The following is a 26,582-nucleotide window of genomic DNA, read 5'->3' on the forward strand; positions in this document are numbered from 1 at the left end:
TAAGTGTTCAAGAGGAAGGAAAGCCTCACATCTCTCACTTTAAATTAAAAGCTAGGAATTAAAATTAAAAGCAAGAAATGACTAAGCTTAGTGAGGAAGGCATGTTGAAAGCAGGGGTAAGCCCAAAGTTAGGCATCTTAAACCAAACAGTTTGCCAGGTTATAAATGCGAAGGAAAAATTCTTGGAGGAAATTTAAAGTGCTACTCCAGTGAACACCCAAATGAGAAGTAAAACAGCCTTACTGATAATCTGAAGAAAGTTTTAGTGATCTGTACTAAAGATCAAACCAGCAACAACCTTTCCTTAAACCAAAGCTTAACCTAGGGAGAGACCCTCACTCTTTCAATTCCGTGAGATCTGAGATAGATGAGGAAGCTACAGAAAAGTTTGAAACTAGCAGAGGTTGGCAGAGAAGGCAATGGCAACCCACTCCAGTACTCCTGCCTGGAAAATCCCAGGGACGGAGGAGTCTGGTAGGCTGCCATCTATGGAGTCACACAGAGTCGGACACAACTGAAGTGACTTAGCAGCAGCAGCAGCAGCAGAGATTGGTTCATGAGTTTAATGAAAGAAGCTACCCCTATAACATGTAAGTGCTAATGTAGAAGCTGCAGTTATTTATCCAGATCTATCTAAAATATTTAATGAAGGTGACTACTGTAAACAACAGATTTTAAAGATAGATGAAACAGCCTCTATTTGGAAGAAGATGTCATCTAGAACTTTCATAGCTAGAGAGGAGAAGTCAATGCCTGACTTCAAACTTCAAAGGACAGGCTGACTGTCTCATTAAAGAGTTAATGAAGCTGGAGACTTGAAGTTGAAGCCAGTGCTCATTTACCATTCTGAAAGTCCTAGGGCCCTTAAGAATTATGCTAAGTCTGCTCTGCAGGTGTCCTATAAATGGAGCAATAAAGCCTGAATCACAGAAAATCTGTTTACAACATGGCTTCCTGAATATTTTAAGCCCACTGTTGAGACCTACTGCATAGAAAAAAGGTTCCTTTCCAAACACTGCTGCTTAAGACAGACTAAACGATAAGAGTAGAAGGATGTGAACTCACCTCTTACAAAAACACCAAAATCACAAATAACTGCTGAACAACCACCAACTAATAACTACAGAAACCTACAAAAATAGATATTCTACACCCAAAAATAAAGAAGAAGCCACAACAGGATAGTAGGAAGGGTGCAATCATGATAAAATCAAATCACAGCCACACCAAGTGGGTGACCCACAAACTGGAAAAGAATTATACCACAGAAATTCTCCCACAGGAGTGAAAGTTCTAAGCCCCATGTCAGGGTCCCCTGCAATGGCAGGCAGAGCCCCAGAAAATCTGGCTTTGAAGGCTAACAGGGTTTGATCACAGAAATTGAACAGGTCTGGGGAAAACAGAAACTCCCACTCTTAGAGGGCACACACAGGGTCTTGTGTGCACCAGGACCCAGGGAAATAAACAGCAACCTCATAAGAGCCTGGGTCAGACCTACCTGCTAGTATTAGAGGGTCTCCTACCCAGGCAGGGGGCAACTGTGACTCCATACAGGGACAAACACACAGTCAGTGTAGTTCTAAGGAGTACTCATTAGCATCAGCCTTCCTGGAGGCCATCATTTTCTCACCAAGACCTGGCCTCACCTAACAGCTGGCAGGCCAGGACTCAGGCCAAACAACCAACCAAGTGGGAACATAGCCCCACTCATCAGCAGACAGGCTGATTAAAGTCTTCCTGAGCACACAGTTGCCTGATAAACACACCTCTTAACATGGTCCTGCCCAGAGTGACAAGACCCAATTCCACCCACCAGTGGGCAGGAACCAGTCCCTCCCACCAAGAAGCACGAACAAGTCTTTTAGACCAGTCTCATCCACCAAGTTGAAGACAACAGAAGAAGAATTACAATCCTGCAGCTCTCAGAATGGAAACCACAATCACAGAAAGTTGGACAAAATAAGACAGCCAAGGAATATGTCCCAAATGAAGGAACAAGATAAAGCCTCAGAAAGACAACTAAATGAAGTGGAGACAGACCATCTACCCTAAAAAGAATTCAGAACAATGAACAATGACAGTAAAGATGATCCAAGAGCTTGGAAAAAGAATGGAGGCATAGATCAAGAAGATAAATGTTTAACAAAGACCTAGAGCTAAAGAACAAACAGAGGTGAACAGTACAGTGACTGAAATGAAAAATCCACTAGAAGAAATCAAAAGCAGAATAACAGGCAGAAGAATGCATAAGTGAGCTGGAAGATAGGATGGTGGGAATCACTGTCCTGGAATAGAATTTTTAAAAAAAGAATGAAGAGAAATGAGGACAGTTAAGAGACCTCTGGAATAACATTAATTGTGCCAACATTTGTATAACAGGGGTCCAAGAAAGAGAAAGGACCTGAGAAGATATTTGAAGAGATAATAGCTGAAAACTTCCCTTACATGGGAAAGGAGTCACTCAAGACCCAGAAATGCAGAGAGTTCCTTATGGGATAAACCCAGGGAGGAACATGCCAAGACATATAGCAATCAATTTGACAAAAATTAAAGACAAAGGAAAGATACTAAAAGCAATGAGGGACAAACAGCAAGTAACATACAAGGGAATTCCCATAAGGTTATCAGATGATTTTTCAGCAGAAACTCTGCAGGCCAGAAGAAAGTGGCACAGTGTATTTACAGTGATGAAAGGGAAGAACCTACAACCAAGAATACTCTACTCAGCAAGACTCTCATTCAGATTTAACAGAGAAATCAAAAGCTTTACAGACAAGCCAAAGCTAAGAGAATTCAGCACTATCAGACCAGCTTTGCAACAAACGCTATAGGAACTTCTCTAGGTGAAAAAGAAAAGGCCACAACTAGAAACAAATTATGAAGATAGGAAATCATCCCATACACAAATATGATATCAAAACCAGCAATCTTGAGAAAAGGTGAGCACAAATGCAGGACACTGGAAATGCATGTGAAATTAAGAAACCAGCAACTTAATCGTTTATATGTATGTGTGTGTACATATATAGATTGCTATATCAAAACCTCATGGGAACCACAAACTGAAAATCTACAATAGAAACACACAAATAAAGAAAAAGGAATCCAAACACAACTCTAACGGTAGTCATCAAATCACAGGAGAACAAAAGAGGAAGGGAAGAAAAGTGAATTACAAAAATAAATGCAAAACAATTAACAAAATTGCAATAAGAACATACATATTGATAATTACCTGAAACAGAAACAGATTAAATACTGCAATCAAGACACAGACTGGATGAATGGATACAAAAAACAAGGCCCATATATATGCCGTCTACCAGGTGGCTCAGTTGATAAAGAACCCACCCACAAACACAGGAGACAAGAGATGCAGGTTCAATCCCTGGGCTGGGAAGATCCCCTGGAGAAGGAAGTGGCAACCCACTCCAATATCCTTGCCTGGGAAATCCCATGAACAGAGGAGCCTGACAGGCTATAGTCCACTGAGTGCACGTGCACACACACACATAAAGACCCACTTCAGATCTAGGGACACAGTCAAACTGAAAGTGAGAGGATGGAAAAAGGTATTCCATGCAAATGGAAGTCAAAGGAAAGCTGGAGCAGCACTACTCATATCAGACAAGATGGACTTTACAGACTGTTACAGGAGACCAAAGAAGAGGACTACATAATGATCAAGAGATCAATCCAAGAGGAAAATACGACAATTGTAAGTACATATGCACTCAACAAAGGAGCACCTCAATACATAAGGCAAATACTAATAGCCATAAAAGGAGAAATCAACAGGAACACAATAATAATGGGGGACTTTAACACCCCACTTTCATCAATGGACAGATCATCCATATAGAAAATCAGTAAGGAAACACAGGCCTTAAATGACAGACCAGATAGACTTATATAGAGCATTCCATCCAAAACTATCAGAACACACATTCTCAAGTGCACATGGAGCATTCTCCAGTTTGATCACATGCTGGGCCACAAGGCAAGCCTTGGTAAATTTAAGAAAACTGAAATCATATCAACCATCTTCTCTAATTATGAGATTATCTATCAGCTACAAAAAAAAACAAAACAAAACACTAAAAAAACACAAACACATGGAGGTTAAACAATATGCTCTTGTACAACCAATGGATCACTGAAGAAATCAAAGAGAACATTGAAAAAAGAGAGACAAATGAAAACAAAAGCAGGATGATCCAAAACCTGTGGGATGCAGCAAAGGCAGTTCTAAGAAGGAAGGTACAGCAATGCAGTCCTACCTCAGGAAACAAGAATCTCCACCGAATCTTAGACCTGAAGCAACTAGAGAAAGAAGAACAGACAAATTCCCAAAGTTGGCAGAAGGAAAGAAATCATAAAGATCAGAGCAGAAATAAATAGAGACAAAGAAAATAATAGAACAGATCAACGAAACTGAAAGCTGATTCTTTGAAAAGGCAAACAAAATTGATAAATCTTTAACCAGACTCAGCAAGATAAAAAGAGAAAGGGCTTGATAAAATAAAATGAGAAATGAAAAAGGAGAAGTTACGATGAACACGACAGAAATACAAAGGATCAGAAGAGACTACTACAAGCAACTATATGCCAATAAAATGGACAACCTAGAAGAAATGGACAAATTCTTAGAAACTACAATCTCCCAAGACTAAACCAGGAGAAAATAGAAAATACGAACATACCAATCACAAGCACTGAAAAGGAAACAGTGATTTTAAAACTCCCAACAAACCAAATGAGTTTGAGCAAGCTCCAGGAGATGGTGATGGACAGGGAAGCCTGGTGTGCTGCAGTCCATGGGGTCACAAAGAGCTGGACATGACTGAGAGACTGAACTGAACTGAACAAACCACAGTCTGGGGCCAGACTGCTTCACAGGAGAATTCTATCAAATATTTAGAGAAGAGTTAACACTATCCTTCTGAAACTATTCCAAAAAATTGCAGAGGAAAAAGCACTTCCAAACTCATTCTATGAAGCCATCATCAGCCTGATATAAAAACCAGATAAAGATACCAAAGAAAATTACAGGCCAATATCACTGATAAACATAGATGCAAAAATCCTAAAACAAAATACTAGCAAACTGAATCGAACATTAAAAGGATTATACACTATGATCAAGTGGAATTTACCCCAGAAATACAAGGATTTTTCAATATTGGCACATCAATTAGTGTGGTATATAACATCATGTATTGGAGAATAAAAACCATATGGTCATCCCAATAGTTTCAGAAAAAGCTTTTGACAAAGTTTAACACCATTTATGATTAAAAAAAAAAAAAAACTCTCCAGAAAATGGGCATAGAGCAGACATGCGTACATGCACAGCAAGTTGCTTCAGTTGTATCTGACCCTTTGTGACTTATGGACTGTAGCCTGCCGGGCTGCTCTGTCCATGGACTCTCCAAGCAAGAATACTAGAGTGCATTGCCATGCCCCCTCCAAGGGAACCCAGGGATCAAACCCATGTCTATTACATCTCCTGCATTGGCGGGCATGTTCTTTACCACTAACACCACCTGGAAGGCCCAGAGGGGACATACTTCAACATAATAAAGGCCATATATGACACAGAAGAACTATACAAAAAAGATCTTCATGGCCCAGATAACCACAATGGTGTGATCACTCACCTAGAGCCTGATATCCTGGAGTGCGAAGTCAAGTGGCACTTAGGAAGCATCACTACGAACAAAGCTAGTGGAGGTGATGGAATTCCAGCGGAGCTATTTCAAATCCTAAAAGATGATGCTGTGAAAGTGCTGCACTCAATATGCCAGCAAATTTGGAAAACTCAGCAGTGGCCACAGGACTGGAAAAGGTCAGTTTTCATTCCAATCCCAAAGAAAGGCAATGCCAAAGAATATTCAAACTACTGCACAGTTGCACTCATCTCACACGCTAGCAAAGTAATGCTCAAAATTCTTCAAGCCAGGCTCAACATTACATGAACCAAGAACTTCCAGATGTTCAAGCTGGATTTGGAAAAGGCAGAGGAACAGAAGTCAAAGTGTCAACATCCGTTGGATCACCAAAAGAGCAAGAGAGTTTCAGAAAAACATCTACTTCTGCTATATTGATTATGCCAAAGCCTTTTACTGTGGATCACAACAAATTGTGGATAAAAGAGATGTGAATACCAAACCACCTGACCTGCCTCCTGAGAAATCTGTATGCAAGTCAAGAAGCAATAGTTAGAACTGGACATGGAACAACAGACTGGTTCCAAATTGGGAAAGGAGTACGTCAAGACTGTATATTGTCACCCTGCTTATTTAACTTATATGCAGAGTACATCATGAGAAATGCTGGGCTGGGAGAAGCACAAGCTGGAATCAAGATTGCCGGGAGAAATATCAATAATCTCAAATATGCAGATGACACCACCCTTATGGCAGAAAGTGAAGAAGAACTAAAGAGCCTCTTGATGAAGGTGAAAGAGGAGAGTGAAAAAGTTGGCTTAAAGCTCAACATTCAGAAAACGAAGATCATGGCATCTAGTCCCATCACTTCATGGCAAATAGATGGGGAAAAAATGGAAACAGTGAGAGACTTTATTTTCTTGGACTCCAAAATCACTGCAGATGGTGATTGCAGCCATGAAATAAAAAGACACTTGCTCCTTGGAAGAAAAGCTATGACCAACCTAGACAACATTAAAAAGCAGAGACATTACTGACAAAGGTCCGTCTAGTCAAAGCTATGGTTTTTCCAGTAGTCATGTATGGGTGTGAGAGTTGGACTATAAATCAAGCTGAACACTAATGAAATCATGCTTTTGAACTGTGGTGTTGGAGAAGACTCTTGAGAGTCCCTTGGACTGCAAGAAGATTGAACCAGTCCATCCTAAAGGAAATCAGTCTAGAGTATTCATTGGAAGGACTGATGCTGAAGCTGAAACTGCAATACTGTGGCCACCTGATGCGAAGAACTGACTCATCTGAAAAGACCCTGATGCTGGGAAAGATTGAAGGTGGGAGGAGAAGGGGATGATAGAGGATGAGATGGTTGAATGGCATCACTAACGTGATGGTCGTGAATTTGAGTAGGCTCTAGGAGTTGGTGATGGACAGGGAAGCCTGGGGTGCTGCAGTCCATGGGGTCGCAAAGAGTTGGACACTACCAAGCGACTGAACTGAACTGATGACAAAGTTACAGCTAACAACATACTGAACAGTAAAAAACTCAAAGCTTTTCCTCTCTGACCAGAAATAAGACAAGGATGTCCACCTTCACCACTTTTGTTCAATATAGTTTTGGAAGCACTAACCAAAGCTCACAATTAGTGACAAGAAAACTCATGAAACTGTAAAACTCCCTGGTAAAGGTCAATATATAGAAAACGTAGTGGAATAATCAGTTATAAAGTTAGTATGGAAGTTATAAGAAAAAAGTCCAAAAAATGACTATAACTACAATAATTAGTTAAGGGATACACAAGATAATAAAAATGTGAATTGTCACATTAGAAACATAAAACATGGTGAGGGGAGCTTTAGAATGCTAAAAACGTAGCACTTTAGAAAACATTCAAACTTAGGTTGCAATCAACTTAAAATCAACTGTTATAAATACAAGCTGTTATATGTGTGCCTTATGCTAACCACAAAGCAGAAACCTATAGTACAACACAAAAGATAGTAGACTCTAATGATAACACTGAAGAAAGTCAAACCCAAAAGGAAGAAAGCAAGAAAAAGGGAAAGGAAGAAAGCAAGAGAAAGGGAAAGGAACAAGGAGAACTACACGATAGCCAGAAAAGAAGAAACAAAATGGAAATAAGTACATACCTATCAATAACTATTTTCAGTGTAAGTGAATTAAATTCTCCAGTCAAAAGACATAGAGTGGCTGAATGGAAGAAAAAAGTAAGATATCTGTGTGCTGCCTACAAAAGACTCATTTCAGATGCAAAAACACAAACAACTCAAACATGAAGGGATGGAAAAAATGTATTTTGTGAAAATGGAAATCTAATGAAAGTTGGAATATCTAGACTTACATCAGACAAAATAGACTTTAAAACAAAATAATAACAAAAGACTGTCATTACATACTGATAAAGGGGTCAACCCAACAAGAAAATATATTTCCCAACACAGGAGCACCTAACTATATACACCAAATATTGACATGCCTAAAGGAAGAAATAAACAGCAGTACAATAATACTAGGGGACTTTTATACCACAGTAGATCATCCAAACAAACCAACAACAACAACAAACAAAATCAATAAACATTGGTCTTAAAGGACTTTAGACAAAAGGACGTTATTAACAGATAAGTACAGAACATTCCATCAAAAGAAACAGAATTTACATCTTCTCAAGTGCACGTGGAACATTCTCCAGGATATATCATGATATGCCTAAAGTCTCAATAAATTTAGAAGACTGAAATCATATCAAGCATATTTTCTGACCATAATGGTATGCAATGAAGCAAGAAATCAATTACAGAAAGAAAACTGGAAAATTTACAAATATGTGGAAACTAAACAACATGCCACAGAACAACCAATGGTTCAAAGCAATCAAAAGAGAAATCAAAAATTACCTTGAGACATTTGAAAATGAAAAAATACAACGTACCTAAACACAGGATGCAGCAAATGCAGTTCCAAGAGGCAAGGTGACAGTAGTAAATGCCTATCTTAGGAAACAAGAAAGGTCTCAAACAGCATAACTTTACATCTCAAGGAACTAGAACAAAGTCCAAAGTTAATGGAAGGAAGGAAATAAAGTTCAGAGCAGAAATAAAACTAAAAATGAAACTAAGAGCTGATTCTTTTAACAATGAACAAACTCAACAAACCTTTACCTAGACTCACCAAAAAACAAAGAGGACTCAAATAAAACCAGAAATCAAGAAGAGATATTACAACTGATACCATAGAAATACTCATGATCCTAAGAGACTATTAGGAACAATTATATGCCAACAAATTTGGCAACCTAGAAAAGATGGAAAAATTCCTAGAAATGTACAACCTACCAAGACTGAACCAGAAAGAAAGAAAATCTGAACTGAGTACTACTAATAAAGAGAGGGCATCAGTAATCAAAAACCTCCCAGCAAACAAAGTCCAGAAGCAGATGGCTTCACTCTGAATTCTTCTAAATAGTAAAATAAATTCTACTATTAGTCTGATTCTACTAATATTCTTTTAATACCAATTTTTCTCAAACTCATTCAAAAAACAGCAGAGGTGGGAATGCTCCAAAACATTTTATGTTGCCAGCATTACTGGGACAAGGGCACCACAAGACACAAACAAGACACTGCAAGAAATTACAGGCCAATGATACTGATGAATATAAATGCAGAAATTCTCAACAAAATTTTAGCAAACCAAATTCAACAATATATTGAAAGGCTCATACACCATAAGCAAGTGGGATTGATCCTAGGATTGCAAGGATGGCTCAACATATGCAAATCAATGTGATATACCACACTGACAAAATAAAGAATAAAAATCAATCATCTCAAAAATGCAGGAAACAATTTTGACAAAATTTAACATCAATTATGATTTTTTAAAAAAACCCTCTCAACAAACTGGTTATAGAGTGACTACATGCATGTCAACATAATCATGGCTATATATGACAAACCCATAGCTAATGTCACACTCAAAGGTGAGAAGCTGAAATGAAAGCTTTTCCTCTAAAATCAGCAACAAAGCAAGGAGGCTCTCACCACTTTTTTGCAACCTAGTATTGGAAGTCCTAGGCTAAAAAAGAAAAGAAATAAAAGGATCCAAATCAAAAAGGAAAAGGTAAAATGGTCACTATTTGGAGATGACATGATATTCTATATAGAAAATCAAAACACTGTTTTGAACTAATAAATTCAGTAAAGTTGCATGATATAAAATCAGTATACAAATAATTCTATACACTAACAACAAGTTGTCAGAAATAGAAATTAAGAAAACAATCTCATTTACAATTGCATCAGAAATAATGTCTAGAAATAAATTTAACCAAGGAAATGAAAGACCTGTACACTGAAAACTGTAAGACACTGGTAGAATAAACTGAAAACACACATTTTTAAAAATGCTTCATACTTATGGATTATAGGAATTAATATTGTTAAAATGTCCATACTACCCAAAGCAATATACAGATTCAGTACAATCCTTATCAAAATCCCAATGGCATTTTTCGCAGGAGTAGAATAATCGTAAAATCTGTGTGGACAGGGAGGCCTGGTGTGCTGTGGTTCATGGGGGCGCAAAGAGCCGGACACAACTGAACGACTGAACTGAACAAAACACCCAGAATACCCAAAGAAACCCTAAGAAAGAATAAAAGGCTGGAAACATCTCTCTTCCTTATTTCAAAGTATATTACATCTCTCTTCCTTATTTCTAAGTATATTACATCTCTCTTCCTTATTTCAAATTATCAGTTCAGTTCGGCTCAGCTCACTCAGTCGTGTCCGACTCTTTGCGACCCCATGAATTGCAGCACGCCAGGCCTCCCTGTCCATCACCATCTCCCGAAGTTCACTCAGACTCACGTCCATCGAGTCCGTGATGCCATCCAGCCATCTCATCCTCAATCGTCCCCTTCTCCTCTGCCCCCAATCCCTCCCAGCATCAGAGTCTTTTCCAATGAGTCAACTCTTTGCATGAGGTGGCCAAAGTACTGGAGCTTCAGCTTTAGCATCATTCCTTCCAAACGAATCCCAGGGTTGATTTCCTTCAGAATGGACTGCTTGGATCTCTTTGCAGTCCAAGGGACTCTCAAGAGTCTTCTCCCCCCAAAAAAAAAAGTCTTCTCCAACACCACAGTTCAAAACCATCAATTCTTTGGCGCTCAGCCTTCTTCACAGTCCAACTCTCACATCCATACATGACCACAGGAAAAACCATAGCCTTGACTAGACAGACCTTAGTTGGCAAAGTAATGTCTCTGCTTTTGAATATACTACCTAGGTTGATCATAACTTTTCTTCCAAGGCATAAGCGTCTTTTAATTTCACGGCTGCAGTCACCATCTGCAGTGATTTTGGAGCCCCCCAAAATAAAGTCTGACACTGTTTCCACTGTTTCCCCATCTATTTCCCATGAAGTGATGGGACCAGATGCCATGATCTTTGTTTTCTGAATGTTGAGCTTCAAGCCAACTTTTTCGCTCTCCTCTTTCACTTTCATCAAGAGGCCTTTTAGCTCCTCTTCACTTTCTGCCATAAGGGTGGTGTCATCTGCATATCTGAGGTTATTGATATTTCTCCCAGCAATCTTGATTCCAGCTTGTGCTTCTTCCAGTTCAGCGTTTCTCATGATGTACTCTGCATATAAGTTAAATAAGCAGGGTGACCATCTACAGCCTTGACGTACTCCTTTTCCTATTTGGAACCAGTCTGTTGTTCCATGTCCAGTTCTAACTGTTGCTTCCTGACCTGCATACAGATTTCTCAAGAGGCAGGTTAGGTGGTCTGGTATTCCCATCTCTCTCAGAATTTTCCTCAGTTTATTGTGATCCACACAGTCAAAGGCTTTAGCATAGTCAATAAAGCAGAAATAGATGTTTTTCTTGAACTCTCTTGCTTTTTCCATGATCCAGCGGATGTTGGCAATTTGATCTCTGGTTCCTCTGCCTTTTCTAAAACCAGCTTGAACGTCAGGGAGTTCACGGTTCACATATTGCTGAAGCCTGGCTTGGAGAATTTTGAGCATTACTTTACTAGCATGTGAGATGAGTGCAATTGTGCGGTAGTTTGAGCATTCTTATATTACAAAGAAATAATAATCAAAACAGTCACAGTAACATTAATTAGTACTAATAGCTGACATAAAAACAGGCACATAGATCAGTTCAGTTCAGTTGCTCAGTCGTGTCCGACTCTTTGCGACCCCATGAATCGCAGCACGCCAGGCCTCCCTGTTCATCACCATCTCCTGGAGTTCACTCAGACTCATGTCCATCGAGTCCTTGATGCCATCCAGCCATCTCATCCTTGGTCGTCCCTTTCTCCTACTGCCCCCAATCACTCCTAGCATCAGAGTCTTTTCCAGTGAGTCAACTCTTCGCGTGAGGTGGCCAGAGTACTGGAGTTTCAGCTTCAGCATCATTCCCTCCAAAGAAATCCCAGGGTTGATCTCCTTCAGAATGGACTGGTTGGATCTCCTTGCAGTCCAAGGGACTCTCAAGAGTCTTCTCCAACACCACAGTTCAAAAGCATCAATTCTTCGGCTCTCAGCCTTCTTCACAGAACATGGTCCACTGGAGAAGGGAATGGCAAGCCACTTCAGTATTCTTGCCTTGAGAACCCCATGAACAGCATGAAAAGGCAAAATGATAGGATACTGAAAGAGGAACTCCCCAATACGCTACTGGAGATCAGTGGAGAAGTAACTCCAGAAAGAATGAAGGGATGGAGCCAAAACAAAAACAACACCCAGTTGTGCATGTGACTGGTGATAGAAGCAAGATCCAATGCTGTAAAGAGCAATATTGCATAGGAACCTGGAATGTCAGGTCCACGAATCACGGCAAATTGGAAGTGGTCAAACAAGAGATGGCAAGGGTGAACGTCAACATTCTAGGAATCAGCGAACTAAAATGGACTGGAATGGGTGAATTTAACTCAGATGACCATTATATCTACTACTGCGGGCAGAAATCTCTCAGAAGAAAATGGAGTAGCCATCATGGTCAACAAAAGAGTCCAAAATGCAGTACTTGGCTGCAATCTAAAAAACGACAGAATGATCTCTGTTCGTCTCCAAGGCAAACCATTCAATATCACCGTTATCCAAGTCTATGCCCCAACCAGTAATGCTGAAGAAGCTGAAGTTGAATGGTTTTATGAAGACCTACAAGACCTTTTAGAACTAACATCCAAAAAAGATGTCCTAGCACATAGATCAGCAGAACAGAATCAAGAGCCCAGAAATAAACCCACACAAATATAGCCAATATATGACAAAGGAGTGAAGAATATATAATGGAGAAAGGATAGCTTCTTCCTTTCTGGTGCTGGGAAGGTGAGACAGCCTCACACAGAAAATGAAGCTGGACCACTGTCTTACACCATAAAGATTTTGAGTTAAGACTTGAAACCATAAAAGTTCTAAAAGAAAACATAGGCAGTAAGCAACTTGACAACAGTTTTGGTGATGATGTCTTAAATCTGACACCAGAAACAAAGCAGCAAAAGCAAAAATATACAAGTGGGAGTATATCAACCTGCACAGCAAAGGAAATCATCAGCAAAATGAAAAGGCCATCTCCTGGACAGGAGGAAATATCTGCAAATAGTTTTTCTGATTAGAGGTTAATATCCTAAATATATAGAGAACTCATATAATTCAATGGTGAGGGAAAATGTTAATTTTAAATGGGCAAAGGATCTGAACAGACATTTTTCCAAAGAAGGCATAAAGGTAAGTCAAGAGGTACATAAAAAGATACTCAGTGTCACTAATCATCAAGGAAATGGGAGTCAAAACACAATGAAGCAGCACTTCATACCTGTTAGAATGGCTATTATCAAAAAAGCCAAAGAATGACAAATGTTGGCAAGGATGTGAAGAAAAGGGAACCCCCATGCACTGTTGGTGTGAATGTAAATATAGGCAGCCACTATGGCACTAGTACTGGAGAAGGAAATGGCAACCCACTCCAGTATTCTTCCCTGGAGAATTCCATGGTCATAGGAGCCTGGCAGACTATATAGTCCATGGGGTCGCAAAGAGTCAGACACAACAGAGCGGCTAACACACATGCACGCACACACACACACACCACACACACACACACACACCACCCCCCACACACACACACACACCACCCCCACACCCACACCCACAGCACTAGTATGGAGGTTCCTCAAAAAGTTAAAAGTTGAACTACCGTATGATTCAACAATTCCACTACTGGGTATTTATCCAAAGGAAACAAATCCCTAACTCAAAAAATAGTCTGCACCCCCATATGTACTGTAGGATTGTTTACAATAGCCAAGACATAGATTTAGAAACAATCTTAAGTGCCTACTGACTGATATACATGTATAAAGAAAATGTGGTGTGTTTATACAATGGAATATTATGCAAACAAAGTAGGAGGAAATCCTATTGTGACAGCATGGATGGATTTTGAGGGTATTATGCCAGAGTTAAATATGTTAGACAGAAAAAGACAAATACCATATAATCTCACATATATAGAATCTAAATAAAATCTGAACTCACAGATTCAGAGATCAGACTGGTAGCTACCAAAGGCTTGGGGTGGCATGGGCCAAATGCATTATAAAGTAAGTTAATTCTTGGGATGTAATGCACAGTATTATGACTAGAGTTAATAATATTGTATTATATATTTGAAAATTGCTAAGATGGCCTTAGGTGGTACAATCATTTTAACAACACTGATTCTTCCAATCCAAGAACATGGTTTATCTTCCCATCTCTTGGTGTCATTTTTTACTTCTTTCATAAGTATCTTATAGTTTTTGGAGTACAGGTCTTTTGCCTCATTAGATAGGTTTATTCCAAGGTATTTTATACTTTTTGATGCAATAATAAATGGGATTGTTTCCTTAATTTTCTTCCTTAATGACTCAAGGCAATCTACAGTTTCAGTGAAATCTCTATCAAATTACCAACGACATTTTTCACACAGCTAGAACAAAAACAAATGTTAATTTATATAGAAACACAAAAGACCCTAAATAGCAATAGCAACCTTAAGAAAAACAGAGCTGCAGGAATCAGGCCCCTTGACTTTAGACTATATTACAAAGCAAGAGGAATCAAAACAATATGGTACTGGCACAAAAATAGAAATATAGATAGATGGAACAGAATAGAAAGCCAAAGAAACACTCTACATACTTGCACTCAATTAATCTACAACATCGATAAAGGACAGAAATGGTATGGACCTAACAGAAGCAGAAGATATTAAAAAGAGGTGGCAAGAATACACAGAAGAACTGTACAAAAAAGATCTTCATGACTAAGATAATCACAATGGTGTGGTCACTCACCTAGAGTCAGACATCCTGGAATGTGAGGTCAAGTGGGCCTTAAAAGCATCACTACAAACAAAGCTAGTGGAGGTGATGGAATTCCAGTAGAGCTATTTCAAATCCTAAAAGATGATGCTGTGAAAGTGCTGCACTCAATATGCCAGCAAATTTGGAAAACTCCGCAGTGGCCACAGGACTGGGAAAGGGTCACGTTTCATTCCAATCTCAAAGAAAGGCAATGCCAAAGAATGCTCAAACTACCACACAATTACACTCATCTCACATGCTAGTAAAGTAATGCTCAAAATTCTCCAAGCCAGGCTTCAGCAGAATATGAATCGTGAACTTCCAGATGTTCAAGCTGGTTTTAGAAAAGGCAGAGGAACCAGAAGTCAAATTGCCAACATCCGCTGGATCATGGAAAAAGCAAGAGAGTTCAAGAAAAACATCTATTTCTGCATTATTGACTATGCCAAAGCCTTTGACTGTGTGGATCACAATAAACTGTGGGAAATTCTGAAAGAGATGGGAATACCAGACCACCTGACCTGCCTCTTGAGAAACCTATATGCAGGTCAGGAAGCAACAGTTAGAACTGGACATGGAACAACAGATTGGTTCCAAATAGGAAAAGGAGTACGTCAAGGCTGTAGATGGTCACCCTGCTTATTTAACTTATATGCAGAGTACATCATGAGAAATGCTGGGCTGGAAGAAGCACAAGCTGGAATCAAGATTGCCAGGAGAAATATCAATAACCTCAAATATGCAGATAACACCACCCTTATGGCAAAAGTGAAGAGGAACTAAAAAGCCTCTTGATGAAAGTGAAAGAGGAGAGTGAAAAAGTTGGCTTAAAACAACATTCAGAAAACTAAGATCATGGCATCCGGTCCCATCACTTCATGGGAAATAGATGGGGAAACAGTGGAAACAGTGTCAGACTTTATTTTTGGGGGCTCCAAAATCACTGCAGATGGTGATTGCAGCCATGAAATTAAAAGACGCTTACTCCTTGGAATGCAAGTTATGACCAACTTAAATAGCATATTCAAAAGCGGAGACATTACTTTGCCAACAAAGGTCCATCTAGTCAAGGCTATGGTTTTTCCTGTGGTCATGTATGGATGTGAGAGTTGGACTGTCAAGAAAGCTGAGCGCTGAAGAATTGATGCTTTTGAACTGTGGTGTTGGAGAAGACTCTTGAGAGTACCTTGGACTGCAAGGAGATCAATCCTGGGTGTTCGTTGAAAGGACTGATGCTAAAGCTGAAACTCCAGTACTTTGGCCACCTCATGCAAAGAGTTGACTCATTGGAAAAGACTGATGCTGGGAGGGATTGGGGGCAGGAGGAGAAAGGGATGAGAGAGGATAAGATGGATGGATGCCATCACTGACTCGATGGACATGAGTTTAAGTGAACTCTGGGAGTTGGTGATGGACAGGAAGGCCTGGTGTGCTGCGATTCATGGGGTGGCAAAGGGTCACACACGACTGAGCGACTGACCTGAACTGAATCTACAACAAAGTGGCAAAAATGCACAATGGAGAAAAGACAGTCTCTTCTATAAGTAGTGCTGGGAACACTGAAAAGCTACATGTAAAAGAATGAAATTAGAACATTCTCTAACACCATATACAAAAATGAACTCAAAACAGATTAAATACCTAAATATAAGACTAGTTACTATAAAACTTGTAGAGGGAAATATGAGACTCTAGTATAATATGAGACCAGGACTCTCTTTAACATAAATCACAGTATCTTTTTTGGCTCCATCTTCTACAGTAATGGAAATAGAAACAAGCAAATGGAACCTAATTAAACTTAAAAGCTTTTCTACAGCAAAGGAGGCCATCAACAAAATGAAAAGACAACCTACCGAATGGGAGAAAATACTTGTAAATGATTCTACTGACGTGGGTTTTAATATCCAAAATATATAAACAACTTATACAATGCTACAACAACAACAACAAAAAAATCAAAAAATGGACGGAAGATATAGACATTTCTCCAAAAAAAGAGACACAGATGGCAAAAGGCTCATGAAAAAATGCTCAGCATTACTAATTATTAGAGAAATGCAAATCAAAACTAAAAGGAGGTAGTGCCTCACACTGGTCAGAATGGTCATCATCAAAATGTCTACAAATAACACATGCTGTTGGTTGGAATGTAAATTGGCATGGCCAAGATAGAGAACAGTGTAGATGTTCCTTGAAAAACTAAAAACAGAGTCACCTTATGATCCTGCAATCCTGCTCCTGGGCATATATCCAGGGAAAACCATAATTGAAAACATACCTGTACCCCAGTGTTCACTGCAGCACTATTTGCAGTAGCCAAGACATGGAAGCAACCTAAATGTCCATCAACAGAGGAATGGATAAAAAAAAGATGTAATATATACAATTGAATATTAATCAACCATGAAAAGAATGAAATAATACCATTTGCAACAACATGGGTGGACCTAGAGCTTATAATACTAAATAAACTATGCCAAACAAAGACAAATATCATATGATACTGCTTATATGTGAAATCTTAAAGAAAGATACAAATAAATTTATGTCCAAAACAAACAGACTCATAGGCATAAAAAACAAACAGTGCTTATCAAAGGAGAAAGAGTGAGCAAGGGATAAATTAGGAGGATGAGATTAACATATACACACTATTATATACAAAATAGACAATAAGGTCCCACTGTATAGCACAGGGGAGAAGGCAATGGCACCCCACTCCAGTACTCTTGCCTGGAAAATCCCATAGATGGAGGAGCCTGGAAGGCTGCAGTCCATGGAGTCGCTGAGGGTCGGACACGACTGAGTGACTTCACTTTCACTTTTCACTTTCATGCATTGGAGAAGGAAATGGCAACCCACTCCAGCGTTCTTGCCTGGAGAATCCCAGGGACGGGGGAGCCTGATGGGCTGCCATCTATGGGGTCGCACAGTCGGACACGACTGAAGTGACTTAGCAGCAGTATAGCACAGGGAGCCATATTCAATATTTCATAAAACCGGTAAGAATTGTTACAAAATCCGATATTTATATATGTGTGTGTGTGTGCACGCGCGCGTGTATTTTCTGAATCTCTGTGCTCTCCATCTGAAACTAACATGATGCTCTACATGTGCTCTCCATCTGAAGCTAACATGATATGGTCAGTCAACTATACTTCAACTTTTTAAAGTTGCAGGGACTTCTCTAGTGGTCCAGTACAGGGGATGTGGGTCTGATCCCACTGCAACTAGAGAAAGCCTGTGTGCTGCTATGAAGACCCAGTGCAGCCAAAAATTAATAATATTAAAGTTGCAGAGGAAGTAGATCTTAAGAACTCTCATCACTGGAAAGTAAGTAAATAAATAAAAGCAGAACCCAGAGTGCTCTGCAGAGCACTGCAACCAACTTTTACCCAAAGGGCATTTGCTGAACTGGGTAGACTTAAGCTTTATTTTTCAAAACTTTGATGCTTAGGGAATCTGAAAGAAAAGAGAGAAATTACCAGCTTGTGAATATAAATCTAAACACATACTACATAAGACAACAACAATATTCATACTACAGTCTGCTATGCAGCAATGGCCACGTGCAACAGCACAGATAAATCTTAGTAGCACAATGGTGGAAAGAAAAAAGTCTCAGAAGACTACATACAGGATAGCATACTTTCCAGAGAATTCAAAACAAACCGAACTGAACAATATCATTCAGACAAATACATGTTAATGATAAAAATGAAGTTCAGGATAAGGGAAGCAAGGAGATAAGGGAATCAAGGAGATGAGATGAAGAAGCCCAGAGGTAGATAAAAGTTGCCAGTAATGTTTTAATTCTTAGGTTGCATGGAGGATTTATGAGCATTCATTGTGTTATTACAGTATTAAATACATAAACATAAAAATTAGAGAAATAAAGAACATGAATGGGCAAATAAGATTAGTTATAAAAACTAAAAATCATTAGGCCAATTCTCTGCAAAAATAACGTTATAAAGAAATGCAGAGAATGAAGAACAGTCAAGATAAGAAAGCTTTGGTACATGTACACAATGGAGTATTACTCAGCCGTTAAAAAGAATTCATTTGAATCAGTTCTAATGAGATGGATGAAACTGGAGCCGATTATACAGAGTGAAGTAAGCCAGAAAGAAAAACACCAATACAGTATACTAACACATATATATGGAATTTAGAAAGATGGCAATGACGACCCTGTATGCAAGACAGGAAAAAAGACACAGCTGTGTATAACGGACTTTTGGACTCAGAGAGAGAGGGAGAGGGCGGGATGATTTGGGAGAATGGCATTCTATCATGTATACTATCATGTAAGAATTGAATCGCCAGTCTATGTCTGACGCAGGATACAGCATGCTTGGGGCTGGTGCATGGGGATCACCCACAGAGATGTTATGGGGAGGGAGGTGGGAGGGGGTTTCATGTTTGGGAACACATGTAAGAATTAAAGATTTTAAAATTTAATAAAAAAACAAAAAAATAATAAAAAAAAAGAATCACAAAGCGGAAATTTACCTTACATTAGACACAGTATAAAATTATAGTAATTATATCAGTGTGTTTAACATCTGAATAGAAAATGGAATAGAATTGAAAACTCAAAACAAGTTATGTAATAAAGATTTAATCGCAAAATAAAACATACAGTATGATTCCATTTACATAGAAATTCAAAGCAGATAAAACTAAGCACTGCTGTATTTAGGAACACTTGCATGAGTAGTATAATTATATAGAAAAGTAGAAAATTGCAACAGTTGTCACCTCTTGGGGTGTCTGGCATTGACAGTGAGGCATTTTGAGGCACAGAATTCAAAGTAGATAAAACTAAGCACTGCTGTATTTAGGAACACTTGCCTGAGTAGCATAATTATATAGAAAAATAGAAAATTGCAACAGTTGTCTCCTCTCAGGGTGTCTGGCATTGACAGTAAGACACTGACCACACTGTTTTAACTTGGATGAGTTTCATTTATCATGCTTTTAAACATACATATGTTTCTATTTTCACAGCTCAGAAAAAAATGGGAATGAATTAACTAGTTCTAGAATATACCTGGTGCTAGAAAAATAATGCAAGCCAACCATCCATTTCCTGATAAATAAAAGCAACTTTAGAGAATACACTGACTTAAAAGGGAACATCCTGCCTTTCCTATGTGTAAAGTTGAAACCAAGAAACTTAAAGCTTTACTTTCAAAAAGAAAATTCTGACTCACGTGGGAAATTCCTCCACACGTTAACATTACTGGACTGTTTAATGTCTTGGAAGGTACTAGGCTAAAAGATCAGAAAAGTGACACTGATTTATTAGTTTGAGGCTTGGTTTCCTGGCTGTTTCTACAGAAGGGCAAGGAAGTGTTTTCTTTGTATTGATACAAGTGTCAGAGAACATGTAGCCAACCATTTTGCAAAAGAAAGATTAGACTTTGCATCAAAAACAAAGACATGGGACACAAATGACATCTGAGCACAGCCCTCTCCAAAACATCTGTCAAGTGGAAAAAACAAGGAGATTAGGGGTAGGTGCTGGAGCGTGAACTGAGAGCTCCACTTACAGTCATTCACAAGCTCATAGAAGAAAGGAGTGAGTCCAAAATTTTAGAGCGGGGTGACACAGACCCTAAGTTTGTTGAAAGGGAAAGCTCATGTCCAGAGATGCTTTGTGCATCATTTACTCAGGCAAACCCCGAGCATCGTTCTAATATACTCTCTAGTGCATAATTCTGGAGACAGTTGCAGGCAGCAAAGAAGATGACAAACTCATTGCTACCACTGAGTTTTAATTCCCTTAGGGTAGCAAGAAGAAATTTCTAGAGAGAAACTTGACTTTATGGTACAATGGCTTAAGAGAGTCGAAAGCCAGAAATCTGCTGCTTCTGAAAATGAACTTCCTAAGAATTTCACAACTTCTGATTCTTGTTCTTAGAACCTAAGTGGCCATGCAGACATGTTGTGTTCCTCTGGGTACAGGTTAGCAGAACTCTGTGATCTATCACAAATGGGCATATGTGACTCACAGTCTAAATAAATAGATGCACATTCTCAACAATTGAATCCTGCATAGAAATTTTCTAAAATGTTGCCAACTCACCATAGCCATGAGTTTGTTTTCTAAATATGAAAAAGCATATAGTAAAGAACATTAATTTTTTAAATTTTGAAAAAACATAAATTAACATTTAAAACCACCACCTAAAACCTTTTGCTTCTCTTGTAGCTCAGTTGGCAAAAAATCTGCCTGCAATGCAGGAGACCTGGGTTCAATACCTGAGTTAGGAAGATCCCCTGGAGAAGGCAACCCACCCAGTATTCTTGCCTAGAGAATCCCATGGACAAAAGAGCCAGGCAGGCTACAGTCCATGGGGTCACAAGAGTCGGACACAACTTAGCAACTAAACCAACCAACCTAAAATCTTTTAAACATATATATGTTTTTATTTTCACAGTTCAAAAAAATGGGAATGAATTAACTAGTGCTAGAATATACCAGGTGCTAGCCCGTCAAGCTCCTCTGTCAATGGGATTCTCTAGGCAAGAATACTGGAGTGGGTTGCCATTCCCTTCTTCAGCGGATCTTCCTGACCCAGGGATCAAACCCAGGTCTCCTGCACTGCAGGGAGATTCTTTATCATCTGAGCCACCAGAGAAGCCCCAAAACCTTTTATCTTTTGTGAATTTACAAATAGTCATTGTGTTTGATAATCTATTCTCATTGAGTCATGAAAAGTATTTTATTATTCTAATTTTCATACTTATATTTAATGGCTGATTATATTTAACATGTCCCTAATTTATTCAGCTATGCTGAATGAAGGAATTCATTTATTTGCTAAGAATTTATAGCAGGACTTATAAGATACATATGGGCTTCCCTGGTGGTCCAGTGGTTAAGAATCTGCCTTGCAATGCAAGGGACATAGGGAATGATCCCTAGTATGAGGAGATCCCACATGCTGCAGAGCAGCTAAGCCCATGTGCCACAACTGAGATTGTGCTCTAGAGCCCCTGAGCCACAGCAACTATGCCTGCCTAGAGCCTGTGCTCCACACCAAGCCACCACCACGAGAAGTCCATGCACTACAAGGAAGAGTAGCCCCCACTCTCTGCAGCTAGAGAGACGCAGCAATGAAGACCCAGAGCAGCCAAAAAGTAAAATAAATAAACCTTAAAAATGATACATCTGAATTGTATTTTATGGAAATAGTCAAGGGAAATGGTCCACAAAAACCTAGGAAAAGCCATGATTTTCCATTCAGCAAGTTTAGAAGGTATCTGGGGAAGAAGAGATTTGTCAAAATTCTTCAAATGAAAACCCAAACAAGGTCTGAGAAGCTACAAAATAGAGCAGGCAAAACAAAGGGCAAAAGACAAGAGCAGAGAAGAGGCACAAATAGGAAAGAGAAGAGCGGGTCCTGAAAAGAACTTCCTTTCTAGTGAACACTATTGTGGGAAAAGTTTAAGGGGTCAATGAAGGTGACTCTTGAAACCATATAGGCTCACTCCTCTTGTATATACTTTTGTCTAATAATTAAGTTTGTGTATAATAAAAAGCACACTGCTATTTTTCTTCTAGATTGTTGACTTGGACTGTATTTGAAATATGTGTAGCTAAAGACAAACAAAGGAACTACATTTGTTGTCTTAATTGAAGAAAACACAATTCTGGGTTCTTGACTAGCTGTGCTCTGCGAAAGTAAAAGGTTACAATAGTCTATGCAAACTTTTAAATAAAATTATTCTTCCTAAAATTCCAGGCATTGTTATTGGACCTATGGCAATAACAGATTATTTAATCTTACCAAATCCTCACCATCATAGAGAGAAGTTTGAAGGCACTAACAGACTCATTAATTTTTCTGCAGTATAGTGATTTACAGTGTTTTATTATTTTCAGGTGTACAACACAGTGATTTGATATGTTTGTAGATTATCCTCTACTTAAAACACTGGTTATATTTCCTGTGCTGTATATTACATCTTTGTGTCTTATTTATTTTATACCTATTCTTTGTACCTCATAATCCCCTTCCCCTATCTTGGCCCTCCCCACAGCCCTCTCCCTGTTGGTAACCACTAGTTTGTTATCTGTATCTATGAGTCTGTTTTTGTTACATTTGTTTTATTTCTTATATTGCACATGTAAAAGAAAACATATGGTATTTTTCTCTGACTTACTTCACACTAAGCAGATGGATATATATCCAAAGAAAATGAAAATACTAATTAGAAAAGATATATGTAGAAACCAACACAACATTGTAATGCAATTATCCTCCAATTAAACAATTAAAAAAAATAGAGACAAAAAATATATATGCACCTCAATGTTCATAGTAGTATTATCTACAATAGCCAAAATATAGAATCAACCTAAGCATCCATCAACAGATGGATGAATATGTGATATGCAATTAAGATAGATACATGTGTACATACACACACAATGAAATATTACTCAGCCATAAAAAAATAATGAAATTTCACCATTTGCTGCAGCATGGAGGGTATAATGCTTAGTGAAGCTGTCAGAGAAAAACAGATTCATTCTTAATTTCAGTAGCAAGTACTCATCAAAAATATCACTTTATTGGCAAAATAATCATAGTTCAATACTATTAACACTCCATAGACACTAATAATAATTAAGATGATTGTATTGATGATTGTAATAATCACAGCTCATATTTTTGTAGTCTGATACTTTTCAAGGATGCTCTGCATAGGAAGTGCCCTATATCCTCATATACAAATTAGTGCCAACCTTAAGTTAGGTGCTGTCTTATAAGAAAGTGAAGTCGCTCAGTTGTGTCCAACTCTTTGCGACCCCATGGACTGCAGCCTACCAGGCTCCTCCATCCATGGGATTCTCCAGGCAAGAATACTGGAGTGGGTTGCCATTTCCTTCTTCAGGGGATCTTCCCGATCCAGGGATCTAACCCAGGTCTCCCACATTGCAGGCAGATGCTTTGACCTCTGAGCCACCAGGGAAGCCCTGCAGAACCTAGGCAATCATAATTTTTATCCAGACAAAGGAAATGTGGTATGTCTGCACAGCAGACCTGTTGTAATAACCAATATTTCTAGATCTTTTCACATTTCTGAAGCTAATGAAAAGAGCATTCAAAACACATGAAAACACTAAGGCGATGACAGTCACTTCTTAGCTCTCCCATGTAATAGTACTAATGGATAGTAAAGGATAAAGTGTAGTCACAAGGATTTAAGTTCCTAGGATAAGACTTGGCACTTAGTTCATAATATTCATGGAAGTTGATGACTCACAAGTTACAGGTGGAGCATATATTAGGAAGGACTCTAGTGGCAAGTGACAGAAATCCAGTATAAACTGACTTAAACAGAAATCCATTGGTTCAGGTGCCCAGGAGGTTGTTGATGATACTAACATTATTAACAACTAGATTCCAGCCCTCCAGCAGCGTCAGCAAGAGACTGCCTTTGTGCTGGCTCTGCTTTGTTATGCTGACCGCATACTCAAGCAGGCTGGCTTCACACGCGTCTGTGATACCCACCAGAAGCTCCAGGCTCTTACTTTCTGTGGACTTAGTAATAATTCACTAAGTGATCATTCTTAGCAGAAGACCTGGTAATGAGTTTCACTGACCAGGTCTGATTCATCTTCTGAGCTGGGATCAGGGAAGAGGCAAACCCTGCCCAGGCCACAGGGATGATTCCCCAGAGAAGAGTCTTTCACCAGCAGAAGAGATGCAAAACCACAGATGTCCAGTATACAGAAACTTGTATACTTGTCTCCCATGAATGAGGGTTACATAGTAGGGAGAAGAGATGTGGGAGGCAGGAAAATCATAATTTGGAATGTAAGATTCTCCTGTATGTTTATAGATACCGAGACTACCGTGACCCTCCTCATTCACTGGTGCCCTACGGCTACACACTACAGTTCTGGCACGTCCTAGCAGCCCGACTGGCTTTTATCATTGTGTTTGAGGTAACTTTTCTCACCCAATTCCTTGATTTCCTTTGACCTAATGAAGTAAATAGAAGTAGCAGATGAATATAAGTTACAAGAACTTTCAATGTGATTAAGTATTGTCTAGAAGCAGGATAAGTAATACTGTGCAATCTTTTTCTCATTTTCTCTTTAATTAAAGTACTTGAATTTTCTGAGAAATATTTGAAAGTCCACTGTTGATTGTTAATGGATAAGTCTGGAATCTTTGGTCCTAAGCTCAATATTCTAGGGCTGTGGTTCTTAAAATTCAGGAAAATTGCCATTTTTCCATCCCCACTCCCAGAGATTCTGATACATCATGCCTGCAATTTGCTTTTCACAGTCCGCCAAGATGCTTCTGATGTTCAGGGACAGTGTTTAGAAAACACTGAAATGACTGTTACAAGTGGCAGCCTCTGGTTGTGCATCATCATGACATTACTTATGAACTTATAATCTACCTAGTAGATTATGCCTGTATTACGTGTCAGTAAAATCACATCATCTATTTTCTCCTAGTCTTTAAGAAAATTGTACTAAAAATAGTTTGCATTCCCATAACTGTATCCCAAAATGGAAATTTCATCTCTCATTACATATATCAAAGCCAGATTAATGCAAGTGAAGGCTGCCTCTTGGCTCAGACTAAAAGTTCCTATACAGGCATACCTCAGAGATACTGCAGGTTTGGTGCCAGACCACCACAATGAAGTATTTTGCCATCTGTGGAGCCTTTTAAAATATTTTCTTCCAGTTATCAAAACAACACCCATTTTGTGGGTGAAGGAACTGAGGTTCGGAGTGGCTTATCCTCAGGTAAGCCATCTTAAGTGCTGGCAGTGGCGCTGGGACTCAGACCTGGCCCTCTGACTCCATGGTGCTCTCTTCTGGCCCTCCTTTGCATTCTGTGGCCATTGCTTTTCCACCTTCTTTCCCGAATCCTCATTTCCTATGTGGTGCCGTCCCACCAGGTTCAGTCCTCGCCTACCCTGTGACTTTCTCTCCTCACACACACCTCCCCTGGCTTCATCCCACTTTCCAGAAACTCCAGAGGCTCCACATCCCTGATCTTGACCAGCTCCCAGAGCTCCTTCAGTTCAGGCTGCACAGTAGACCTGACTCTCCTGTATTCTCCCCTGTGTTTTTAGCACCTCGTGTTTTGTATAAAGCACCTCATTTCATATCTGATCCCAGACCTCCCAAAAGATCTAAGGGATCGAATGAGAAGAGAGAAGTACTTGATTCAGGAGATGATGTATGAAGCAGAACTGGAGCGTCTCCAGAAGGAACGAAAGGAGAGGAAGAAAAATGGAAAAGCACACCACAATGAGTGGCCGTGACCAGGTCGGTGAGAGGTACGTTCACGGTCTGAAATCTCTCCTTGGCTGGGAGGGGCACTTTCAACTCCTTGAAACAGAGCTTGCCATTGTTCTCTTGATAGGGATGAAAATAAATCCTTTAAAGTTAGTTGCACAATCATGTCCAGCTCTTTGTGATCCCATGGACCACGCCAGCCAGGCTCCTCTGCCCATGGAATTCTCCAGGCACGAGTATTG

General features: G+C 39.2%; 1 protein-coding gene across 1 annotated transcript in view; it reads left to right on the forward strand.

Annotated features, from left to right (window-relative positions):
* Window positions 1-26,366, forward strand: part of ANO4 (anoctamin 4) — a 216,837-nt gene extending 190,471 nt beyond the window's left edge. The window contains exons 25-26 of the mRNA XM_068971475.1: window positions 24,918-25,023; window positions 26,175-26,366. Coding sequence (XP_068827576.1) covers window positions 24,918-25,023; window positions 26,175-26,366 — 298 coding nt within the window. The remainder of the gene's footprint in view (window positions 1-24,917; window positions 25,024-26,174) is intronic.
* Window positions 26,367-26,582: the final 216 nt, after the last annotated feature.

Source organism: Capricornis sumatraensis, chromosome 4, assembly GCF_032405125.1.
Source record: "Capricornis sumatraensis isolate serow.1 chromosome 4, serow.2, whole genome shotgun sequence".
NCBI classification, from domain to species: Eukaryota; Metazoa; Chordata; class Mammalia; order Artiodactyla; family Bovidae; genus Capricornis; species Capricornis sumatraensis.